The following is a 23,154-nucleotide window of genomic DNA, read 5'->3' as shown; positions in this document are numbered from 1 at the left end:
AGTGGGAGGATGAACGGATGGAAGGACAGTTGGGTGGATGGGTGGAGACGTAAGTCAGGAGAAAAGTAAGTGACCAGGTGAGCAAATACAGGAGTAACAAGCAAATGAACTATGAGTGGGGGATGGTGAATGAATGGATGAGCGAGGGGAAGAACAAGTGATGCTGGAGAGTGGACCACGGAGAGATGACTGGGTAAACAGATGGGAACATGAACGGATAAGCCGGAAAAATGTCCAGGAGGTATGGAGAGTAGATGCATGGACAGGTGGGTGGGGACAGGCCAACGGGTAAGTGACCAAACGGTTCAACAGGTGCAGGAGTGACAGGTGAGCGGACAAATAGGCAGACGGATAGACATATGTATAGGGCAATGGTTGGATGGGTGGAGAGACTGATATACAAACGGAATAATGGTGAGTAGAGAATGAATGGATGGACAGATGGACAGATGCAAGGATGGGGGAGAGTGGATGACAGGTCATTTGATGGATGTTAGGATGGTATTGAGATGGATGAATAGATGGATACGTTATGGGATTAAGGCACAGAAAAGGATGGTCAATTTCTGAGACCTCCCCCAGCCGTCTCCTGCATGCCAACTAGGAGGCTCACCTTGCTGGCCAGGGGTGAGATCCCAGGACCCCCAGCCTTCTTGAGGTAGGTAACTAGGGAAGGGGTGCCAGCCCGGGACTCATCGTCAGAGCTGGTGTGTGAGAGATCAGCCTCTCCTGTGCGCGCTAGCTCGTCAGCTGTGGAGTAGCCCTCAGAGAGATCAGGGGCTGTCTCTTCCGCCTCCTGCCGCGGATGCTGCACTCGGCCGTCCTCCTCAGGCAGTTCGCTGATAGAGTCCAGTGTGGGCTCCCGACTCATGCGGCGCTTCCGGGCAAGGGCCTCCCAAAGCAGATGCAGGTCACCCTCCTGGGCTGCCTCGGGAGGCAGGCTGGGCTGTGTGGGGACCTCATCCCCAGAGGTCGTGACCACTGAGGAGGGCAACAGGGCAGTCAGTGGGTGAAGTCAGACAGAGCTGCAGCCCCACACCTGCCTTTGCTGCTGGGTCAGGTACGGCCTGGATGTGGTCTTCTGGACCTCTGCTCCCCAGATAGCACCAGGAACCTTATCTGTTCTGAGATGCTCCAAGGCTCAGCTCCTCACCCTCACTCTCGCTCCCCTTCAGTCTGCCCCCTGCCAGGGGCACACAGTCACTCAACCAGGACAGGGAATCACTCAGCAAAATAAAATTAGATGTATTTCCTCCTGTTCAGCCCTGCTGCTGGTACAGATGCCCAAGCTCGCAGGGACATCAGCACCGCACAGAGAGGATATGCTCACAATGGGGCAGGCTCAGCACGTGAGGGGAGGAGACCCCAGTACAGCATGTGGCTCAGAAGACAGTGCGTGGAGGAGATACGCATAACACAGGGGGGCTCTGGGAAGGAGGGCTGATAAGGGATAGACTCAGCACCAATGGAAGGTCTGGGAGCGTGGAACAAGGGACAGGAGACTCAGTGTGGGTAGGACCTCAGGCACAGGGAAGCAGGAGAGGGTCAAAGTGCCTGGTGCAGAGGGAGCCTCCCGAGGATGATGCTCAGAGCCGGGGTGGGTCAGGGTGCAGGCAGTATCGGTGTGTGGGAGTGTCTCGGAAGGCAGAGCAGACTGAGAAAAGATTATAAGGAGCTTCAGAAGAGGTCTCAGAACTCCTGTGGGCAGGAGTCCCAGGACTTAAGAAATCCACCACCAGTCCTACTCGGGGACAGGAGGCTGGCCTACAGCACAGTTCAATCCCATGAGACCTGCCTCGCCTGGCCAAGCCTTGGTTTCTCTGCACATCTCATGGAGTCTTGGGAAGGCTTCAGCCTTGGGTCCAGAGCACATCAAGAAGAAAACTCAAATCAACTCCTCCCCACTCCCACAGCATCCAACCCCAGAGCTCAGACTCACCATTGAAAGTGGCTGTCCCTGAGGAGGGCGGGCCCCGGGTGGGACAACAGCGGTACTCTCCTTGGTCTTCTGTCCTAAACCCCTTGATCACTAGCATCTGCCGCCGTCCCTGAGAGAGGACCTCAAAGTGTCCGCTGGGCTGGATGCGCTCTGTTCCCTTGTGCCAAACGACCTCACCAGCCTCAGCCGCAACTTCCAACTCCAGACACACGTCCTCACCAACCACTGCCTGACGTGTCTCTGGGGCTGAGGCTGGGGTTGGGGTTGGGGCCGGAGTTGGAGCTGGGACTTGGGCTGAGGTTGAGGCTGGGGTTGGGGCTGGGACTGGTTCTGTTGGCTCTGCTGGAGAAAAAAAAAGTGTTCACAGAAGATAAGCCACATCAGCCACGATGGATTCCAGGGTCACCAGCCAACCCTAAAGAGCTCCCTCCCTCCAGCTTGTGCAGCTGGGAACTCCCGTGGACTGAGAGCAGTAACTCACCTAGTTTGACCATCTGGGGCAAATGTACAGGTTCCCCAGCACCTGCAGGACCTACAGCTGCCACTCGGAAGCGGTAGGTCTCGCCGGGGACCAGGCCATCCACCACACACTCTGGCCCAGGCACCAGCTCGTGGCACAGCTTCCACTGGCCTGTGGATGCCTCCTTCATCTCCACACGATAACCACACAGACCACCGCCACCATCGCTCATGGGAGCCACCCAGGACAGGGTCACAGAATGGCCACTACGGCCCACCACCTCAGCGTCTTCAGGGGGGTCAGGGAGAGCTGCGTGGAAGAGAGCAGGTAGGCACACACACTGGAACCTGAAGTCCTTCCGGAAGTCACTGAGGTCTAATACTAAACATGGTACATACTTCGGTGTAGACTCCCTTATGAGTCCTGTAGGACCCTGAACCCAGTGGTCCAGACCGCTTTGGGGAGCAAGGGAAGCTGATGAAGCCTTGATGGGGTTGTGTTTATGCATCTCGGTACCCACCACTAAGGGCAGGCACTGGGACTGGAGGATCTCACTTCTCTTGACCCTTCCCCCAAGAGCTGGGGTTAGATATACACTAGGCAAAGAGGAGAGTACACTCTCAAGGGGCCTCAGAGGGTGTTCCTGGACCTGCAGCAGGAGCTACTGCAGCCACTATCCTCAGGCTCCTAGGGTCTAATGGAACTGCATAGAAGCCAGCTCTGAATGGTTGCCCATCTGAGTCGGGGGGAGGGATCAGGTGTGCCCCAGACCCAAACTGGAGGGGAGGGACCTCTGCCACCCACTCACCCAACACAGAGAGGCGTGCAGAGGCCACGGCATCACGTGCTGCAAATGTGACCTCTCCTGCGTGTTGGGGTTGGGCGTTGCTCAGCATCAGGGCATGGTGGCTGCCATCTGCGGTGACCGTCCAGTCCGTGTCATCGGGTTGGACGGCAGCCCCGTTGATGTACCACGTGGCCTCGCCCACAGGCACCGCCTCACTGAGCGTGCACGTGAAGGAGGCCTGCATGCCAGCTCTCACAGATGCATCCTGTGGGGGCTCCAGGACCTCCAAGCGCCAGCCTGTGGGGAGCAGGATGGATGAGCATTGGCAGGAGGGGTGACCCGGAAGGGAAATGCAAAGCCTCTGGCTTCTCCTCAAGTTGGAGGTGTCTCAGACTGATCCACCTGATTCTCCTGGCCCAGGAAAGCCTCTTGTTGGGGAATCCGGGAAGCCAACAGCCCTCACCTGCAGACCCAGTCCCATTGCTCTGGCAGCCACCAGGGCCCTGGAGATTTCAGGGAGGGCTGGTAAGAGGGTGTCTCCTATTTCCTATGCTACTCCCCAGCCCAGTGCCCCTAAGTCCTTGTAGACCAAGGAGGTCCAGCCCATGGGAAGAGCCTGGAGAGCTGACACCTGACTCCCCCAGGCAGGTAGAGCCTTTGTTGAAAGGGCTGTCATGTTTCTCAATGGAGTCTCCACTCCTGAGGAGCAGCAATAGAATCTCAACCTGGAAATGACTCTCCCACCTGTGGCTCCCATCCCAGACCCCAGTCTTTCCATCCTACTGAGTTCCACTGAGATAGCAGCCCCATGGAAGGAACTCAGATCCAACATCCTTCCTGTCCTGCACGGGCTTCGATGGCGAGATCTCAGAGAATGAATACCACCTTCTAAGACGACCCCTTCACTACCACCTCTGCCTGCAGCTCAGCCTCCTGGGGAAGAGCCCCAGCTACCCAACCACGCCCTCCCTCAGCACCTCTCACGGTGAGGAATGCAGATGTGACCACATCCCCCGCCAGGAAAGTCACTCGGCAGCTGTCCTGTGGCTTCAGGTTTTTGAGCAACAGCAGGTGCCGCAGGCCATTCTCAAAGTAGACCACCTCCGTGTTTTCCGAGGTGTGCACAGGCTCATCATCTAACAGCCAGGTGTGGGCGGCCACCTCGGGCTGGGACAGCTGGCACTCAAACAGGGCTTCGCCGCCCTCCAGCGCATCCACGTTCTCCAGGCCTCGCACCACTGTGTTCTTGGCTGCAAAGAAAGCGGGGCTCAGGGGGTTTTTTTTTTTTTTGGACCTCCAATAATTTTTCACTACTGTCTCTTGCAAGATCCCTCCAAAACCATAGCAGGCTAAAGGGAACAGGACCGACCCCAGCAGCCACTGTAAAGGGTGGCACTCAGGGTCCACTGGAGAAGGTGTGGTTTCCCAGCCCCGCCCACCCCATCACCCTCTCCAGAGCCTTCACATCAGCAGGGGCATCCTGTGTCTCAGATGAGAAACGCCATACGTATTCACAGACCAGAAGCTCACAAGTCCAGACTCAAGCCCACTGGAGATACAGATCTGTGTCCTTTCCCACAATGGTGCCTAAAGCCTCAAGGTGTGGGCTACACCCTTTCCTCAGGACCCCCACCCAACCTTGCTAGACTTGTCCTGGTGCCTGGGATGCTATCTTCAAATCGGTGTCAACTGAAGACCTCCCAAGTCCATACCCCCCCTTATCCCCTCTTTCCAGTTATATTAGTCACTGTTTCTCATAGAAGCCACAAGCCGAGACTGTGTCCTAACCTAGCTATTATAGCTCTGCGTTGCACCCGCATGGGTGTTCCCACTATATAGGTCACCTGCGTTGCAAGGCTAGCGGCCACTGCCTGCCTCTCTACCGTGATCATGCTAAGGCCTGCCTGCCAGGTGGCCTCACCTTGCACTTGGAGCAGTGCCACAACTCGAGTGCCTGCGGCCTCACAAGAATAGATGCCGCTGTCACAGGGCAGGGCTGGCCTGAGGGTCAGCCTGGCTACGGTCCAGTCCTGCTCTATGATGACACGGTTCCCATCTGCGCACACCTCCCGCTCGTTCATCTTCCACGTGGCCTGCACGGGCCGCGAGTACTGGCAGAGGAGCTCAGCCGAGCCACCCTCCTCCACCACCAGGTCCTGCATGGCACTCACCACCTCCACTGTGGGATCTGTCGGCCAACATCCCAGACAAGCATCAGCCCCTGGGACAATGCCACCATGGCCCACCCACCTTCTGCTGTCCATGTTAGTTGCTTCAGCGGCTGCAAGCATGGAGCTGTGGTGGGCAATGGCTTAGCAATAGGTGCCTGGCATGTGGCCAGGAAGGGGACCCATTATAGCTGCCCTACATACCAGACATGCCTCATTGCACCCTGGCAGATGACAACACCAAGGCAGAGGACAATGTCCGTCTAGGCTGGGACCCTCTAGCCCAGAGTGAACACCAGGTCCCATCTTAAACACACCCCAGATCCTGCAAGTCTGCAGCTGCAGACCACCTTGTCCCTCTCCAAGGGTGTGGGGGTGCTTGCTGACACCCTTGGGGTTCCATCCCATCCCCACCTGCTGAGATCCTACACAACCAATAACGGTCCATCCTGGGTCTGGTTCTATGAGGCCTTACAGGAGGCCTTAGGCAAAGACACTGGGTGGAGGATTAGAAAGGAGCCCTTTGGAGCCCCTGACAACCTGCTGCCCTCCCTATCCAGCCAGCACTTCCCCAGGAGAGTGTGCACAGGAAGAGAAGCAGGTGTGCACAGGAGCAAACCAGAACTGGAAGCAGTGGCTTCTCCATCAGGAGCCCAGTAAACCCCTCCCCGCTTCAAGAAGCTGGCCTGTGGCTAGGATATCTACCCAGTTGGGCAGTAAACAAGGGCCAGTGTGTGTAGGTCCCACACGGCAAATGTGCAGGAGGCCGGTCTCCAAACAAAACACTTCCCAGAGATTTACCCTCCCACTCAGGAGGTAAGTGGAAGCCCATCCTCTGCCCTGGGTCCATGATAGGCAGAGAGTAAATACCTCAACCATGGCCCTTGGGGTCAGTACCTGACACTGTTCAATTCCCCAGGACCCTGCAGGAAGCATGCGGAGACAGCAAGGGCAGAAGCGCCAGCGTGGGGAGGTCCCCTTTGGCCAATACCTTTGACCAATAACTTGGCTGTGGAGACCAGGGGACCTGTGCGGAAGGTGATGGTGCCCGAGTCGGCCACCCCCAGGCCCAAGAGCATGAGGGAGTGAACAGTCCCCTCTTGCACAGTGATGGCACTCTCAGGGCTGTTCTGAAGCAGGGTGCCATCCAGCCACCAGCGGGCCTCGGGCCCACCTGCACGAGATACCTCACAGGAGAACGTAGCCACCTCCCCCGCGAAGACATCCACATTCTGCAAGCCACGTACCAGGCACAGGGCTGCCTCTGTGCAAGAGGGCGAGAAGGAAGTCTGGGCTGGGGCTCCCTGGGGTGTGTGGGAATGGGGCCACACTCGGGGACACTGATGTGGGAATGTGATCCAATGGCCAAATCGGTCTTTGTCCCGGTTCCTAGCACAGAACTTCCTGAGTGTCACAAGTGCTCTTACACACAGCCAACACCTTCTGATCACATCAGAGGCTATGCTAATGAGGTGCCAGCTCCAGGAATGGGGGACCCGGTCACCAGGAGGACCAAGTGACCAGAGGGTTCAAATGTCCAGCCCAACCCACCAGCCTCGGGATAGCAGTAAGGCTGGGGATAAATGTAAACAAATCAGATTGACTTCGAGGTCTTGGGTACCAAAGGGGTGGAGAATGACATAGAAGCGGGGAGGGGTACCTGTCAACTTCCCCCCTCGCTTTGTTAGTCTTTGTCTGTTGCTGGGTTGTGTCCTGTGTGACAACCAGTGACAGCAACTGTTTCTTGACTTTCAGCTGTCCAAGCAAACTGGTCAAACCCAGGTAGGCAGTGCGAGCCCCCCACTCACACCAGCTTAGTTAGCAAGGGTTAGGTTTGCAACTGACTTTGTTGAGGGGAGCACTCTCCTGGGGCTGAGTCTATAACCAATGAATCTGTTCTAACTTGGGTAACACCAGAATTGAAACGAGCTATACTGCATCCAGTTGGTGTCTGTTGGAGGATTGCTTGGAGTGGGGGGAACCCACTGTTCTAGTCAGGTGTCCTGTGTTGTGCAGAATGTAGAGGGGATTAGCAGTAAGAATACTGTTCCCTACAAATGGGGTCCCAAGTTGTAGAACAATCTTGAGATTGACTGACATGAGCCACGTGGCATCTCCTGGGATCAGGCACTACCCAGACCAGAATAGCTTGGACCAAAGGTCCAGAAACCCACCCTAGACAGTTGGCACACCCTAATCAAAGAGAGAAGCACAGAGGCCATCCACACAAGCACATGAAAAGCGTGTGAGCCACTGAACATCCCACGCACATTCGGAGCACTCCTGGCTTCACCCCCAGGAGGCCAATGGCACCTATCTGGCATCTTTTTCAGAAGGAGCAATGGATGAACTCCACATTTGGGGCTCTTCTTGACAACAGGTGCCTCCTCTAATCTAATATGTGCAAGAAGGATGCACCCCAGGACCTGTTGGTCCAAGAGTGTGGGGATCAGTCCACTCCTCAGGGTATAGAAGCAGACGGGGGCAGTCTGTCTAGATGTCCTCCGAGATCCTGCCACCCACGGCCTTAATGGCTGGGTACACTGCTCCTCCACCTCACGGCAAGCCCTGGGTTCAGGAGCCTCATAGATGTAGATGTGCTCCGACCTAGTTCCCTGCGGCCCGTCTACCTTTTGAGGGAACCACAGCAGGTAGAGAGCCCAAGCACTCCAGGGCAGGAATGGTCTCTTAGCTGACTTCCAACGACCCGGGTCAGACAGGAAAAGACCAGTGGTCTCTTCCACACTTGCTACCTGGGACCAGGGAAGGAGGTTGGCACCCCCCCTCCCCATGCTTCTCCCTGAGCATTTACCAGATGCCTTCCTGGGGGCAACTGATAAAGTCCAGATGTCTCTGTTGCATTTGCTTCTACACCACAGCATGAGGCTGAGAAGTCAGTCAGGAACCATTTGTAGAGACATCAGTACCCAGCAAGACGGGGTAGCCCTCAGGGTCACCCCAGAGGTTCCTTTAGAAGTCTGTCCACACCATTCCCCATGGACGCTCCTCCTCCAGCACCAGCTCCCAAGCCTGTCCATAGCAAAGCTACCTGGACAACCATTCCTCCCAAGGCCACACAAAGCTGTACACAAGCAGTTCTCTCAGAATGGAAACAGCTAGCCTAGAGCAGGACAGAAACATAGCCTGCAGCTCCATGCTGTCCCCTAGTAAACACAGACCTTTGCTGCCCTGCCCCCTACTCATGACAACTATGAAATTCTTATCAATCAGCTTTCACGTCATACATTGGCAATTGGCAGTCTTTCTCAGCACCACGGGCCATAGAATTGACCATGCCTGACCATCTCTGAAGTTCCAGAACATGGGATTCAGAACATGCTCTATCCTACACATCTAGCTCCCCTCAGGAGACCGAGGGCTCCATCGTGGCAAAGCTGTCTGTATAACCCATCCTGAAATCCTAGACACGAAGGGTAGATCAGAGGTGTTAGCCAATGGTGAACAGATGTCTGGGTGGCAAATAGGGGCTTGGATGGATAGATGGATGGATGGATGGATGGATGGATGGATGGATGGATGGATGGATAGATGGATGGATAGATGGATGGATAGATGGATGGATAGATGATGGATGGATGGATAGATGGATGGATAGATGATGGATGGATGGATGGATGGATGGATGGATGGATGGATGGGTAGGTGGGTGGATGGATGGATAGATGATGGATGGATGGATGGATGGATGGATGGATAGATGGATGTATGGATAGATGGATGGATAGATGATGGATGGATGGATGGATGGATGGATAGATGGATGGATGGATAGATGATGGATGGATGGATGGATGGATAGATGGATGGATGATGGATGGATGGATGGATGGATAGATAGATGGATGGATAGATGATGGATGGATGGATAAATGGATGGTAGGTGAAAGGGTGAGTGGTTGGATGGTAAGCAGATAATAAATGCACAGATGGTAAGTTGAGCAAATGGATAGCTAGACGGATAATAGGCAGACGGATGGACAAATCATGAGTAGCTCGATAAGTGGGTCAGTGTGATGTGGAAGATGAATGACAGATGAATGGAAGGTTGGTGAAGAATGGGCTTAGGTAGGTGACAAGTGGTGACCATAAACAGATGGATGTGTTGTGCATGGCAGATGGATAGAGGATAAGTCAGGAAGTGGGCAGATGATGAAGGGGCCAATGGCATCACATTGAGAACCAGGACAAGGCACCATGGGAAGGTTGCTCAAAGCCAAGCTCTACAGGATGGCCTTATTCTGGAGACAAGGTCTACTCTAAACTGAAGATTCCTAAAGCCTTACCTGAACACATGTTTACCATGGCCAAATCCATACCTGTGTCATAGGTATGTGATTGTACCCTTCTGAGTAAGCAAATGTACATCAACATAGACATACATGCATGTGCAAGGACCTAAACCACAGAGTTGATCCTGTTTTCACTCAAGGCCCAAGCCTATGCTAGTCAGACCCTCTAGCTTGTCCAGGAGGCAGAATCAATTCTGGTCTGAGATACCACTACAAAATTGACATCCCCAGTGCAAAATCCCAGCTAGAAGTCTGGGTCTCCTGATTCCCCTCCAATAGCTGCAGTGCTAGGAAACACAAGACATCCACGGGCATGGGCTGGGTGTAGGATAGGGATGCCCACCTGTGACCTTCAGCTGGGCTTCTGAGGAGCATGAGCCCACTTGGAGAGTGATGGTTCCAGTATCCTCTAGGGTCACCTGAGGAGGCAGGAGGTAGATGCTTGCCCTTGCACCTCATCCTGATCAAAAGGGGCCGATCCATCTTCCCAGACCCCATGATAGGGGCTTGTCACCTCCCCAGCCCACCGCCCTGGAAGAGGATCTTCCCTAATGGACTCTGAACCTTCTGAGGCAGAGGCAGGTCCCAGAACCCCACCTTATGCAGAGTGAGCAGGTGGAGCGTGCCCTGCTCTACGGTGATGTCATTCATCTCGTTGGACTGCAAGGGAACCCCTCCCAAAGCCCAGCGGGCCTCCTGGCCCGAGGCCCTGGACAGCCGGCACTGGAAGTGGGCATCCTGGCCCTCGCTGAGCTGCACATCTTTCAGGGGCTCCAGAACGGTCACCTCGGGGACTAGACACAGGAAGCATGGGAGTCAGCCTTGGTATCTAGAATGCTCCCTTGAATGGCAGAGCTCTCATATCCCAGAAATCCCATGTTACCTCACCCCAATACCTGAGAATGAACCCATGGGAGTACACTACCAACCCCCTTCTTCTACCTCTATCTATATAGATAACACAGCTTGGGCTCTGACCCACAGGGAATCTAGAGGTGACCTAGGGTTAGGACTGGCACCGTCTGCAGAATGTCCTGAGGGCTGGTGGGTAGGTTCTAAGCGCCAAGACAAGCTGAGCTTCTGGGAGCTCACTGAACCTGCCTACCAGCCGGATGCAGCTGTAGAATTATCAGCACAAGGTTCTCCTCACTACCAGAACCTTCCGCCTCCCCCACAAAGAGTTTCTATCATCCCCCAAAATGATCAGAACCTGAACAGTCTCATTCCAGGTGAGGGAAGGCCAGGTCCCCCGGAGCCAGATACCTCGGACTGTGAGCTGGGCAGAAGATGAATGGCTGCCCACGTGGAAGGAGACGGTGCCAGCATCCTCCGGTGTCACAGCCTTCAGTCGGAGCACGTGCGTACGGCCATCTCCAAGAACCGCCACCTCTGTCACTTCATTGCTCTGCAGTGGCAGACCTTGGAGATGCCACCGCACATCCGCAGCTCCTGCCTGCGACACCTCACAAGTAAACTCCACATCCTCATCAGCCTGTGCCTCCATGTTAACCAGCCCCCGCACAATGGCCACCTCAGGCTCTGTAGGAGAGGGCAGAGGAGAGAGAGGCCCTTGATCAGCCTGAGCCCAATCCTTGAAAGCCTTTCTTGACACTCCAGGGTTCTCCTGTCACCTGGTCTCACAGGCATGGTAGCTGAGCTGGGGCCCTTGCTTCCCCACGGGCCGAGAGAGAAACTGGGCATATAATGGTGAGGGCTGTGTTTGGCCCTAATGCTGTTGCCAGCCCTGTTCTGGCTAGGTCACTGTGAAGCAAAACCTTCAGTAGGAATAAGTCAGGCACAGAGAACACCTCAAAGGCCAGCAATGCTGTTCTGCCTTCTGGGGAAGAGGAGTCAGGGCTGCCTTTGGGGACTGAGGTCTGTCCTGGTTACCCTAGCCCTTCAGTTGGGGAATCAGACCTGGAAGTAGTGTAGGAATGACAGGGACAGAATTGTGATGCGATGGATCTGGCCCCAATATAAGGTGCACCCAGGGGAGTCCCAAGGGGTGGGCATGACAGGAGGGGTTCAAGTTCTCCTCCTGGAGTCTAGTTACTCACCTTTGACTCTGAGAGAGGCCAGGGTTTTCTGGCCACCCACCACACAGGCATACTCTCCCGTGTCCTTAGTCTCCAGCTCGTGGATCAGCAGCTCGCACACAGCCCCCTGGCACCGCATCTCATACTTGGGGCTGGCATGCAGCTCCACACCCTCCTTGAGCCACTGCACTGGAGTCCCAGGCTCAGTCTCGCTCAGCTGACAACATAGCCGGGCCACGCCCCCTGCTTCCTGCTGTGTACTCTGCAGGCCAGCCTTGAACTTGGGCTTGGGGGCTGAGGAGCATCAAAAAAAAGACTTAAAATCGCAGGTCTCATCCCCTGACTCTGACTGAACAAGATCTGCTCCTAAGAGTAGGAAGGGGCTGGGCACAGCGACAGGCAGCTCACCTCGGACTGAGAGCCTCGCGACGCTCTGCGCGTGGCCTGCATCACAGATGTATTCGCCTGCATCCTCCTGCTCCACCTCACGGACCAGCAGTGTGGCAGTGGTGCCCTCCTGCACCATCTGATACTTGGCACAAGGGAAAAGCTGCAGGGAGCCCTTGCGCCACTCCACACTCACGGCCTCCCGGCTCAGCTCACACTGCAGGTGTGCACTGGTCCCCTCATCCACCTCCTGGGCCTGCAGCTCCCTGAGGAACCGCACAGGAGCAGCTGCAAGGTTGGGGGACAGCGTGAGAGCAGGTCCTGGAGTCGTGAAGGGAGTTCTGTCAGGGAATCCACCCACAGTAGATCTGTGGTCAGGATCCACGGGACACCGCCAGGAGGAACTAACTGGGGGCCGGCATACAGCAGTAAGTGGGGTTGCTGCGCCTGCCCAGGAAGCTACCAGGATGGGGAGAATGCCTGAAGAAATAACTCTGAGGGCTAGAGAGCAGGAACAGCTAAGGTCACAGAGACACGGCAGTGAAACTGTAGCAGGTGACAGAAAGAACTATGGGGCAGATATGGAGAGTGACAGAGAACACAAAAAGACCGGAGTCACCTGGCAGGACAGTGGAGAAGCCACCATAGAGGGACAGCATGTGATGGTGGGTCACCTAACAATGACAGGAGAATCTCAGGGACCCAGCTACTGGTGAGGGAGGCAGACCTCAGGGCCGCTAAGTTGAATGAGTTCTCCTGGCTGGGACCCATGAAACACAGCTGCAACTGTGGGAGTCAGCATGAAAACTGTACCCACACAGCCAGCCCCCAACACTGGAGTTGACCAGCCTGGGACACCTACCTGTGACCATGAGCGTGGCACCTGTGCTCTGAGAGCCACAGGTACAGCTGTACTCGCCCGCATCCTCACGGCGCACATCCCTAAGCAGCAGCTCCGCCACACACCCCCGCTGCCGTGACTCTCGACGCTCATCGGCCTGCAGCTCCAGGCCACCCTTGCTCCAGACCACAGCAGCGTTGGGGATTGACAGCTCACACTGCAGGCTGGCCGTGGAACCTTCCTCTACTTTCAGGTTCTGCAGTGGTTTCTGGAACACCACCTGTGGGGCTGTGAGAGGATGAGAAGCTAACAGACTCAACTCAAGGTGCACCCCTGAGCACCCAAAGGCAGCCAGACAGGGTCCTAGGGCGGCCCTGGGGTTGATGCTGAATAAGACCGCGGAGCTAGGTGGGCTGCAACGTAAGAGAGCCAGTGGGGAGGTTGGGAAGAGCTCAAGAGCTGCCTCCGGGTGCTTGCCTCCCACTTAGACAGACCAGTCCCCTACAGGGCTACATCCAAAGGATCTAGGGAGCACTAATGTCAGACTACCCAGAATAGAATCAAGACTAGTCATGTCCCCACAGACCAGAACCCAGGAAATGGCTTTGTCCTCCAAGATCACAGCCTCAGACCAGAGCTCAGAGCATAGCTCTTCCCTGGCTGCTAAAATGGTCCCTCTGATACTCGGGCACAGTGTGTCCCATAGACCCCAGGAAATAGCCAGTCCTCTCAAGATCAGGCAGGGCTCTGGCCTCCATGTTCTGGAGACTTCAAGATACATTAGTCATTGGGCTTCACAGAGCCACACCAGGAACACGACCCCATTCTGCAGGGTCCAGGACCCACCGGGGGATCCACATGTCACCTCTGAACATCCAATTTGACCCAGACCAAGAGACTATTCGGTTAAGCATGACACACAGAACCTGAATGTAGATGGCAAAGGGTAGGATATCTGGGAACACAAAATAACATGCTCGGCCCCAACATGATGTCCGGCAGTGTGAGGGCACAAGTGGTAAGTTACAGACACCAAGTCCCTGGAAATGCCGTGGTTGAGATCAGACAGGACAAACACAGCATCACAGAAAAGATGAAAGAGGACATCGTGGGGAGAGGTAGAGCAGGACAGGGTAGGTAGAGAGTAGAAAGAGAAGTCGAAAATCATCACGTGGCCACAGGAAGCTCATTTACCTGTGATGCTCAGTGTGGCTGAGGTCCTCTCCTGCCCACACACGCATGAGTACTCCCCAGCATCTTCCACAGCCAGGCCACGGATCTGCAGCTCACACGTGGCCCCTTCCTGCCTCAGGCTGTATCTGTCCCCATCTCTCAGGCTCTCAGACCCCTTCCTCCACACCACAGGGGCCTTCTTGCTAAGCTCACACTGCAGTGTGGCTGTTGTACCTTCCAAGGCCTCTTGGTTTCTCAAACCTTCTATGAATCTGGCTGGCAGGGCTGGGAAGGACCAAGAAGTCACTGAGAACATGAAACTGGAGAACCTTGCACACACAGGACACACAACTCACAAAAACCACCACAGAGAACAAGTGGAGGGAGGGGGAGATGATGAGGGGCAAAACTCCAGGAGGAACGGAGAGGGCAGTGAGATGCCTGAAAACATGAAAGTATCTCTTCAGCAAGCAGAACAACTCCAGTTACAGAACAGACGGCCACAGGGTTGCCACAGAGGCTGTGCCATAGGTGCCATCACACAGAACAAGACAACACGGAGACACCGCACCTCAGGTTCAGGTGGCCACACACAATCTTTACCCTTGACACTCAGTGCGGCTGAGGTCCTCTCCTGCCCACACACGCACGAGTACTCCCCAGCATCTTCCACAGCCAGGCCACGGATCTGCAGCTCACACGTGGCCCCATCCTGCCTCAGGGTGAATCTGTCCCCATCTCTCAGGATCTCAGACCCCTTCATCCACTCCACAGGGACAGCCTTGCTCATCCGGCACCTAAGTGTCACCGTGGTGCCTTCCGTGGCCTCTTGGCTTCTCAGGTCTTCTATGAATCTGGTGGGCAGGGCTGGGAAGGAGCAAGCAGCGACTAAGAACATGGGACTCTGAAGGACATGCTGTGCACAACGTGGAATACACAAAGAGATACACATTCTGGAAGGATTTGATAGGAACAGTGAACAGACAGGGAGGAAGCAAGAACACAGAGGTGTAGAGAGGGCGGTAGGGTGGAAATGAACAGGAGAATATTTCCTGGACTTGGAAAAAGGAAGGTAGAGAACCCAGATGACCCCAGTTATGGGACAGATGTCACCACGGGAGCTGTGCCACATTTAAAAAGCAGACATAGCATCAAGATAACATAGAGACATCAAGTCAAGGATTCAGGGGGCCACACATGACCTTTACCCTTGACACTCAGTGTGGCTGAGGTCCTCTCCTGCCCACACACGCACGAGTACTCCCCAGCATCTTCCACAGCCAGGCCACGGATCTGCAGCTCACACGTGGCCCCTTCCTGCCTCAGGCTGTATCTGTCCCCATCTCTCAGGATCTCAGACCCCTTCCTCCACTCCACAGGGGCAGCCTTGCTCATCTGGCACCTCAGAGTGACCGTGGTGCCTTCCATGGCCTCTTGGCTTCTCAGGTCTTCTATGAATCTGATGGGCAGGGCTGGGAAGGAGCAAGCATTCACTGAGAACACAAAGCTGGAGAACACGGCACACAGGACACACACTGACAAAGAATGACACACGGTCAAAGGAACACAGCATAAACACGTGATGGAAGGTGCAGACGGTGAGGCAGTGATCTCGTGCGGAACAGAGAGGGCAGTGGCCTGGATGTGAACACAAGAACAGATGTGGAAAGCATAGGTGGAGATGCCAAGATGACTGAAGGGGCAGAATAGATGATCACAGGGCCACCATAGGAAACCACGTGTGGAGACAGAAGCATCGATGGGGCAACATGGAGACACCACGTCTTGGGTTCAGGTGGCCACACACGATCTTTACCCTTGACACTCAGCGTGGCTGAGGTCCTCTCCTGCCCACACACGCATGAGTACTCCCCAGCATCTTCCACAGCCAGGCCACGGATCTGAAGCTCACACGTGGCCCCATCCTGCCTCAGGCTGTATCTGTCCCCATCGCTCAGGCTCTCAGACCCCTTCCTCCACTCCACAGGGGCGGCCTTGCTCATCTGGCACCTCAGAATCACCGTGGTGCCTTCCGTGGCCTCTTGGCTTCTCAGGTCTTCTATGAATCTGGCGGGCAGGGCTGAAATGACCAAGCAGCAACTGAGATCATGGGACTCTGAAGGACATGCTGTGCACAACGTGGAATACACAAAGAGACACACATTCTGACAAAGGAATTGACAGGAACAGTGAACAGACAGGGAGGAAGCAAGAACACAGGGAGGTGTAGAGAGGGCAGTAGGGTGGGCACAAACATGAGAATATTTCCTCAACAAAAAGAACTAGTGATGGAGATGTTTAGATGACCCTAGTCTCATGACAGATAGCCACAGGTCATCACAGAAGCTGTGTCACATATGGGGGAACAGACATAGCATCAAGATAACATTGAGAGACCACGCCTCGGGTTCAGGTGACCAAATATGATCTTTACCCTTGACACTCAGTGTGGCTGAGGTCCTTTCTAGTCCACAGAGGCACAAATATTCCCCAGCATCTTCCATAGCCACACCACAGATCTGCAGCTCACACACAGCCTGGCTCTGTCTCAGACTGTATCTGTCTCCATCTCTGAGGATCTTTGTTCCCTTCCTCCACTCCACTGGGGCTCCTCTGCTCAGCTGGCACCTCAAAGTCACCACGGTCCCTTCTGTGGCTTCTTCATTCTTCAGGCCCTCTGTGAACGTGGTAGGTAGGGCTAGGGAGGTCAGAAAGACACAGGCATGGTCATTCTGTCAGAGCGAGTGGAAGACAGGACACAGATGACACAGATGACACAGAACTCAACCAAAGGACACATGTGAGCGTGCTGAGAACTTGGTGTGGCTAGACTGTGCACAGTTGCACCTTGCTCCATCTGCAGCTTCCTTGGCTCCTATATTTCATGTGGACCTGGCATGCAGAGTCAAAGAGAGAATAGCATGGAGAACCTCAGATTTCCTAGAGAACTTTGGGGTTCAGGACACGACAGTGAGAACAAGAGACACGGGATCCAACAACACAAATCCCACACAGCACACAGCAGTGGGAGAGTGGCTGCAGATGTTCTTATCTTCTGGGTAACACAACCAGGAAGCAGGAATGGATCCCCCGCAGTGACGGGCAGATGATGCGCAGACTTGGGTACCACCACACAGATCTTTACCCTTGATGGTCAGCATGGCTGTGGTCCTTTCCTCCCCACACACGCATGAGTACTCTCCAGCGTCTGCCATGGTCAGGTCATGGATTTGCAGCTCACACATGGATCCCGTTTGCTTCAGCTTGTATCTGTCTCCATCTTTGAGGGTCTCTGTGCCCTTCTTCCACTCCACAGAGGTCTTTTTGCTGAGCTGACATTGCAGAGTGGCCGTGCACCCTTCCGTGACCTCCTTGGACTTCAGCTCTTCAATAAACCGTGTGGGCAGGGCTAGGAAGGATCGGGTGGACAGAAGCCATCAAACTCTATGAAAGTTTTGAAGGTCACTTTCTGAGTATCCAGGAAGGAATCAGAAGCAGAAGGGCTAGAGATCATGGGAAGGAGCAGATCAAAGTGTGCGAACTGAGGTTCCTGTGCTGTGCCTACTGAGATGCAGGTGGACTGGAAGGTGGGTACCATTCCAGACTTGCCTTCCTGTGGTCCTCACGTCACTAGGAGACACGCCAGGCATCTGAGATCAATCGTGCATGAAAACACATTTCCTGACCGAACTCCACGGCAGGCATCTCCCAATTGCGATGCCTTCCAGCCTTATAGATAAGATGCCCATGCACCCAGGGCCTCCATCCGGCACTGTCCATGCTTGGACTCACCCTGACAGCTTATACGAGGCCCTATCTCCTCCACTTCATGCTCCTGTCCTGATACTACTAGAACCACACTCCACCCATTGGTGCCACCTCACTGGCTGGTGTATCCTGGTCCGATAGATTGCAGCTGGGAACTCCCAGGCGGGCCTTTGACCCTGGGATCTGTCCTGCTGTCCTCCCCACTGACTGGTCAGAGCTCACTCTAGTTATATTGTAATTGACTGTGCCCCTCCAAATGTATATTAAATGTCTAATTGATATAGCTTCAGAAAATAAGTGTATTTGGCCCTTGAGAGGAGAAAAATACTAAATGAAGTCATGCAGACAAGTACTTAATCCAGTAGGGATGATGTCCTTATAAGACATCTGGATACAAACAAGATGATCATGGGCTGGAGAGATGGCTCAGTGGTTAAGAGCATTGCCTGCTCTTCCAAAGGTCCTGAGTTCAATTCCCAGTAACCACATGGTGGCTCACAACCATCTGTAATGGGGTCTGGTGCCCTCTTCTGGCCTTTAGGCATACACACAGACAGAATATTGTACACATAATTAATAAATAAATAAATAAGATGATCATGGGGAAAACAGCTGCCTGGGAGCCAGCGAGAGGCCTTGGAAGGGCCAACTCTGCTGGCCATCTGCTCACAGGCCTCCAGCCTTCTGAACTGGAAGGAAACTAACTTCTAAGAGTCCTAATCTACTGTTCTTCATGATGGTCACCCAAACAACACATATTTGAGGATACTATTGTAACAAATACCTAAGAATCTGGAGCTGTCTGGTAGCAGTTGATGACTAGAGGCTGGGTGGCTTTTGGTGCATATATCAAAGAAAATCAAGATTGCTGGGAATGGTCTGTTAATGGAAATATGGATATTAATTCCACATCTAGTCAGGCCTCAGAAAGAAATGGGGTAATAAAACTAGAAAGAAGGAAGGTGACCCTTCTTCGGCATCAGTGAGCTTGGCCAAATTCTCTTCTAGTGCCTTGTGGGATGCAGAATTTGTAAATTTGAAATTGAACATTTATCTTAGGGGGTTTATAGGGAAAGTGTTCAAGGCATGGTCTGGATTCTTCTTTCTGCTTACAGTAAGAGTGAGAGAATACAGAGGTAAACTGAAGAACTAAAAAGTAAAATGGTAAAGGAATGGAAGATTCCGAGAACTTACAGCCTACCCATGCTGCTAAAAAATAATGAGGATGTATGTTCTGAAGAGAACCTCAGGACGCAGTTAACCGTGTCATCTCTGCAGAAGTCACAGACAGAGAGCAAAGCTGTGGAGGACCCTTTGGGAATTCACAGGAAAGTAAGGACACTGAGAATGTCAAGCCAGTTGGAATACCACTTAGACCAGAGAAGGATGGGGACCTGAGGGAAGGAAGAAGGCGATCACACCTGATGAGACTACAGAGCCATCGTCCTTCTGCTACACGGGACCCTTCAGGTAGATGACCAGGGCTGGGTGGCTGTAACCACAGCACTTGAGACGCTGAAGCAGGTGATGTCCCACAAGCTCCAGGCCAGACTGCTCTATGCTAACCACTCAGGCTACTCAGGGCTGCATAGCAAACGAGTTTTAAAGAGAGTGACTCAAAAGAGTGGATCAAGATCAAAGAGGTGCCACTGCCACCAGGAGCCCCACGACCAAAAGCCTGGGGAGAAGGCACTCTCCTCCTTGGCCCTAGGTCATCTCCATTCAGAACTACGAGGGCTGATCTAGAGGACAGGGACTTGAGCCAGAGATGATTCTCCTGCCTTGAAATCCAGTAGAGTTGCCCTGCTGTTTCAAATTGGTGGAATCCATATCCCATCTCTTCATCCCAATCTCCTCCTCCTTGGATAAGGACATCTGCTACATGCCCTGTCATTGTCCCAACCTCTTAAAGCTACGACCCTTTAATCCAGTTCCTCATGTTGTGGTGGCCCCCAGCATAAAACTGTTCTCACTTCTATTCACAACTGTAACTTTGCTACTGTTAGGAACCACAATGTAAACACCTGATCTATAGCTTATCTGATATGTGACCTCTGTGAAAGGGGTTTTTGACCGCCAGGTTGAGAACCATTGTTCTAGAATCATGGTTCTACCTCGGTCTGTAGCTTCATAAGAAAGAGGCAAATGTGCCTCCGTGTGAATGAAACCTAAAACATCACACTTAGAAGAGACAGACCTCAGGCTGTAGGAACCGGAGGAATGCATTGCCACATGCAAAAAGAGCAACGGATTTGCGGAGGCCAGAAGGTAGAAAGTTACAGGCTATGGTGGTTTGAATGACACAGCCCCTCTAGTCTTTGAATACTTGGTTCCCAGTTGGTGGCCATGTCTGGGTAGATGTAAAAGGTGCCGCCTTGCTGGAGTTTGTCACCTTGAGAGATTTTAAGAGCCATAAAATTTCTAGTTCACTCTTTTCACCTCATGCTTGCTGGTCAAGATTTGACCCCCAGACTCCTGCTCCTGCTGCCATGCCTACTGCCTGTTGCCACGGCTCTCTCCCATAATGGACTCTTATCTCTCTCGACCTGGAAGTCCAAATAAACTCCTTATGCTGCTTTGGCCATGGCATTTTTATCACAGCCAGAGGCAAGTGACTTACACATGAGCTAAACTGTGCCGCCTCCTCACACACACATTGAAGCTGCAATTTCCCCAGTGCCCCGGGGAGTCACTCCACTCCCAAGAACATTTAAGTAAATAATGAGTCAAAATGAGGTCAGGCTAGACTCAAGTCCAAAGTGGCTCGTGTGCATCTATTAGGTCAGAGAGACAGGGAATGACCATGTGAAGAGTCGGAGAGAAGAGACATCCTCAGGGGAAACAACAATACTGCTGATATCTCAACAAAAAAATTCCAGCCTCCAGAATTATGAGCAGACTCAGGCAGAAGCCCTTCAGAGCCTGGCGTTATCTCAAAGCAACAGTTAAACTTCAGCAGTGTTTGCCTGGCTACCTCCAGCCAGGACCACACACTGCTCTGCACGTTCATCAAGGGACAGACATCTGTCAACACCAGGCCTGGAATCAAAGAACCCAAAGTCTCAGCAGGCCTTAGCAAGATGCAAGTAGCTCTAACAGATCTCCCATTGGACACTGATGGAATATGCCAGTACCTCCTCTACAACTGTGTACTCGTTTTCCCTGGGTTCATGTTCTAGAACGGGCTCTAGACGAGGCTAACCTGGTGTGGTTTGGGAGAATGGATCACACAGACATGTGACTGTGCACGACATGATGACACTGAGAGGCATAGGAGGGCAAAGCTTACACAGGAGAGATGGGAGAAAGCAGACCAATCAGGTGGCTACACAAAGTCATTACCATCTACAGTCAGCATGGCTGAGGTCCTCTCCTGCCCACACACGCACGAGTACTCCCCAGCATCTTCCACAGCCAGGCCACGGATCTGCAGCTCACACGTGGCCCCTTCCTGCCTCAGGCTGTATCTGTCCCCATCTCTCAGGATCTCAGACCCCTTCCTCCACTCCACAGGGGCAGCCTTGCTCATCTGGCACCTCAGAGTCACCGTGGTGCCTTCCGTGGCCTCTTGGCTTCTCAGGTCTTCTATGAATCTGATGGGCAGGACTGGGAAGGAGCAAGCGTTCACTGAGAACACGAAGCTGGAGAACACGGCACACAGGACACACACTCACAAAGAATGACACACGGTCAAAGGAACACAGCATAAACACGATAAACACGTGATGGAAGGTGCAGATGGTGAGGCAGTGATCTCGTGCGGAACAGAGAGGGCAGTGGCCTGGATGTGAACACAAGAACAGATGTGGAAAGCATAGGTGGAGATGCCAAGATGACTGAAGGGGCAGAATAGATGATCACAGGGCCACCATAGAAAACCACGTGTGGAGACAGAAGCATCGATGGGGCAACATGGAGACACCACATCTCGGATTCAGATGGCCACACACGATCTTTACCCTTGACACTCAGTGTGGCTGAGGTCCTCTCCTGCCCACACATGCATGAGTACTCCCCAGCATCTTCCACAGCCAGGCCACGGATCTGCAGCTCACACGTGGCCCCATCCTGCCTCAGACTGTATCTGTCCCCATCGCTCAGGCTCTCAGACCCCTTCCTCCACTCCACAGGGGCAGCCTTGCTCATCCGGCACCTAAGTGTCACTGTGGTGCCTTCCGTGGCCTCTTGGCTTCTCAGGTCTTCTATGAATCTGGCGGGCAGGGCTGGGAAGGAGCAAGCAGCCACTGAGAACATGGGACTCTGAAGGACATGCTGTGCATAACACGGAATACACAAAGAGACACACATTCTGGAAGGATTTGACAGGAACAGTGAACAAACAGGGAGGAAGCAAGAACACAGGGAGGTGTAGAGAGGGCAGTGAGGTGGGCACAAACATGAAAATATTTCCTAGACCTGGAAAAAGGAAGGTAGAGAACCCAGATGACCCCAGTTATGGGACAGATGTCACCAAGGGAGCTGTGCCACATATGAAAAATAGACATAGCACTGAGATAACATAGAGACATCAAGTCACAGGTTCAGGGGGCCACACATGATCTTTACCCTTGACACTCAGTGTGGCTGAGGTTCTCTCCTGCCCACACACGCACGAGTACTCCCCAGCATCTTCCACAGCCAGGCCACGGATCTGCAGCTCACACGTGGCCCCTTCCTGCCTCAGGGTGAATCTGTCTCCATCTTTGAGAGTCTTTTCTCCCTTCCTCCATTCCACTGGGGTAGCCTTGCTCATCTGGCACCTCAGTATGGCCATGGTCCCTTCTGTGACCTCTTCATTCCTCAGACACTCTGTGAACTTGGCGGGCATGGCTAGGAACGTCAGAGAGGCACAGGAATCATTACACTCAGAGCACACAAAGTGGATGAGACATGAACAACACTGCGAATACACAAACGCCTCTGAGGGTGGGCCGTGTGCTGCTGTGCTGAGAACAGGCCAGGAATTTTATGTTCCATGGCGTGTCCTCCTAATGTCAGGACGGTGGTCCTTTCCATAGAGCTGGCATGATGGTCAGAGGGGGCCAGAAACACACAAGGGTGCCACATTCTCTGCAGAACCTTAGCAGGCATGACTCAGCCTGGATGACAACAGGACATGGACTCTACCACAAAAAGTACTTAACTCATGGCGGCACAAGCTGCATATGTGATTTTTCCCTGTTTCATATAGTTCCCCCAAAAATTGGGACTCTATCCAGTTACGAAAGGTGACACACAGACAAAGGGACAGAATATGGGATGAGCTAGAGGAGCAGCATGTCCAT

The 23,154-nt window shown here is 53.7% G+C and overlaps 1 protein-coding gene across 43 annotated transcripts in view; it reads right to left on the bottom strand.

Moving 5' to 3' along the window:
• Obscn (obscurin, cytoskeletal calmodulin and titin-interacting RhoGEF) overlaps positions 1–23,154 on the bottom strand; it is a 146,239-nt gene that overhangs the window by 45,493 nt on the left and 77,592 nt on the right. For 22 of the 43 annotated variants that reach the window (XM_075992403.1, XM_075992406.1, XM_075992408.1 and 19 more), the window contains 22 exons: positions 22,436–22,699; positions 21,829–22,092; positions 21,212–21,475; positions 17,247–17,510; positions 16,536–16,799; positions 15,918–16,181; positions 15,310–15,573; positions 14,705–14,968; positions 14,123–14,386; positions 12,950–13,216; positions 12,109–12,375; positions 11,722–11,994; positions 10,928–11,203; positions 10,262–10,458; positions 10,008–10,083; positions 6,346–6,618; positions 5,108–5,374; positions 4,164–4,436; positions 3,208–3,483; positions 2,421–2,708; positions 1,940–2,281; positions 614–981 (listed from right to left, as the gene is read on the bottom strand). In XM_075992403.1, coding sequence (XP_075848518.1) covers positions 614–981; positions 1,940–2,281; positions 2,421–2,708; positions 3,208–3,483; positions 4,164–4,436; positions 5,108–5,374; positions 6,346–6,618; positions 10,008–10,083; positions 10,262–10,458; positions 10,928–11,203; positions 11,722–11,994; positions 12,109–12,375; positions 12,950–13,216; positions 14,123–14,386; positions 14,705–14,968; positions 15,310–15,573; positions 15,918–16,181; positions 16,536–16,799; positions 17,247–17,510; positions 21,212–21,475; positions 21,829–22,092; positions 22,436–22,699 — 5,819 coding nt within the window. The remainder of the gene's footprint in view (positions 1–613; positions 982–1,939; positions 2,282–2,420; positions 2,709–3,207; positions 3,484–4,163; positions 4,437–5,107; positions 5,375–6,345; positions 6,619–10,007; positions 10,084–10,261; positions 10,459–10,927; positions 11,204–11,721; positions 11,995–12,108; positions 12,376–12,949; positions 13,217–14,122; positions 14,387–14,704; positions 14,969–15,309; positions 15,574–15,917; positions 16,182–16,535; positions 16,800–17,246; positions 17,511–21,211; positions 21,476–21,828; positions 22,093–22,435; positions 22,700–23,154) is intronic. The other 21 variants (XM_075992421.1, XM_075992425.1, XM_075992431.1 and 18 more) reach the window with 16 other exon arrangements.

This window comes from Microtus pennsylvanicus, chromosome 11 (genome assembly GCF_037038515.1).
Source record: "Microtus pennsylvanicus isolate mMicPen1 chromosome 11, mMicPen1.hap1, whole genome shotgun sequence".
NCBI lineage: Eukaryota > Metazoa > Chordata > Mammalia > Rodentia > Cricetidae > Microtus > Microtus pennsylvanicus.
This window is presented reverse-complemented; position numbering and strand designations above follow the sequence as displayed.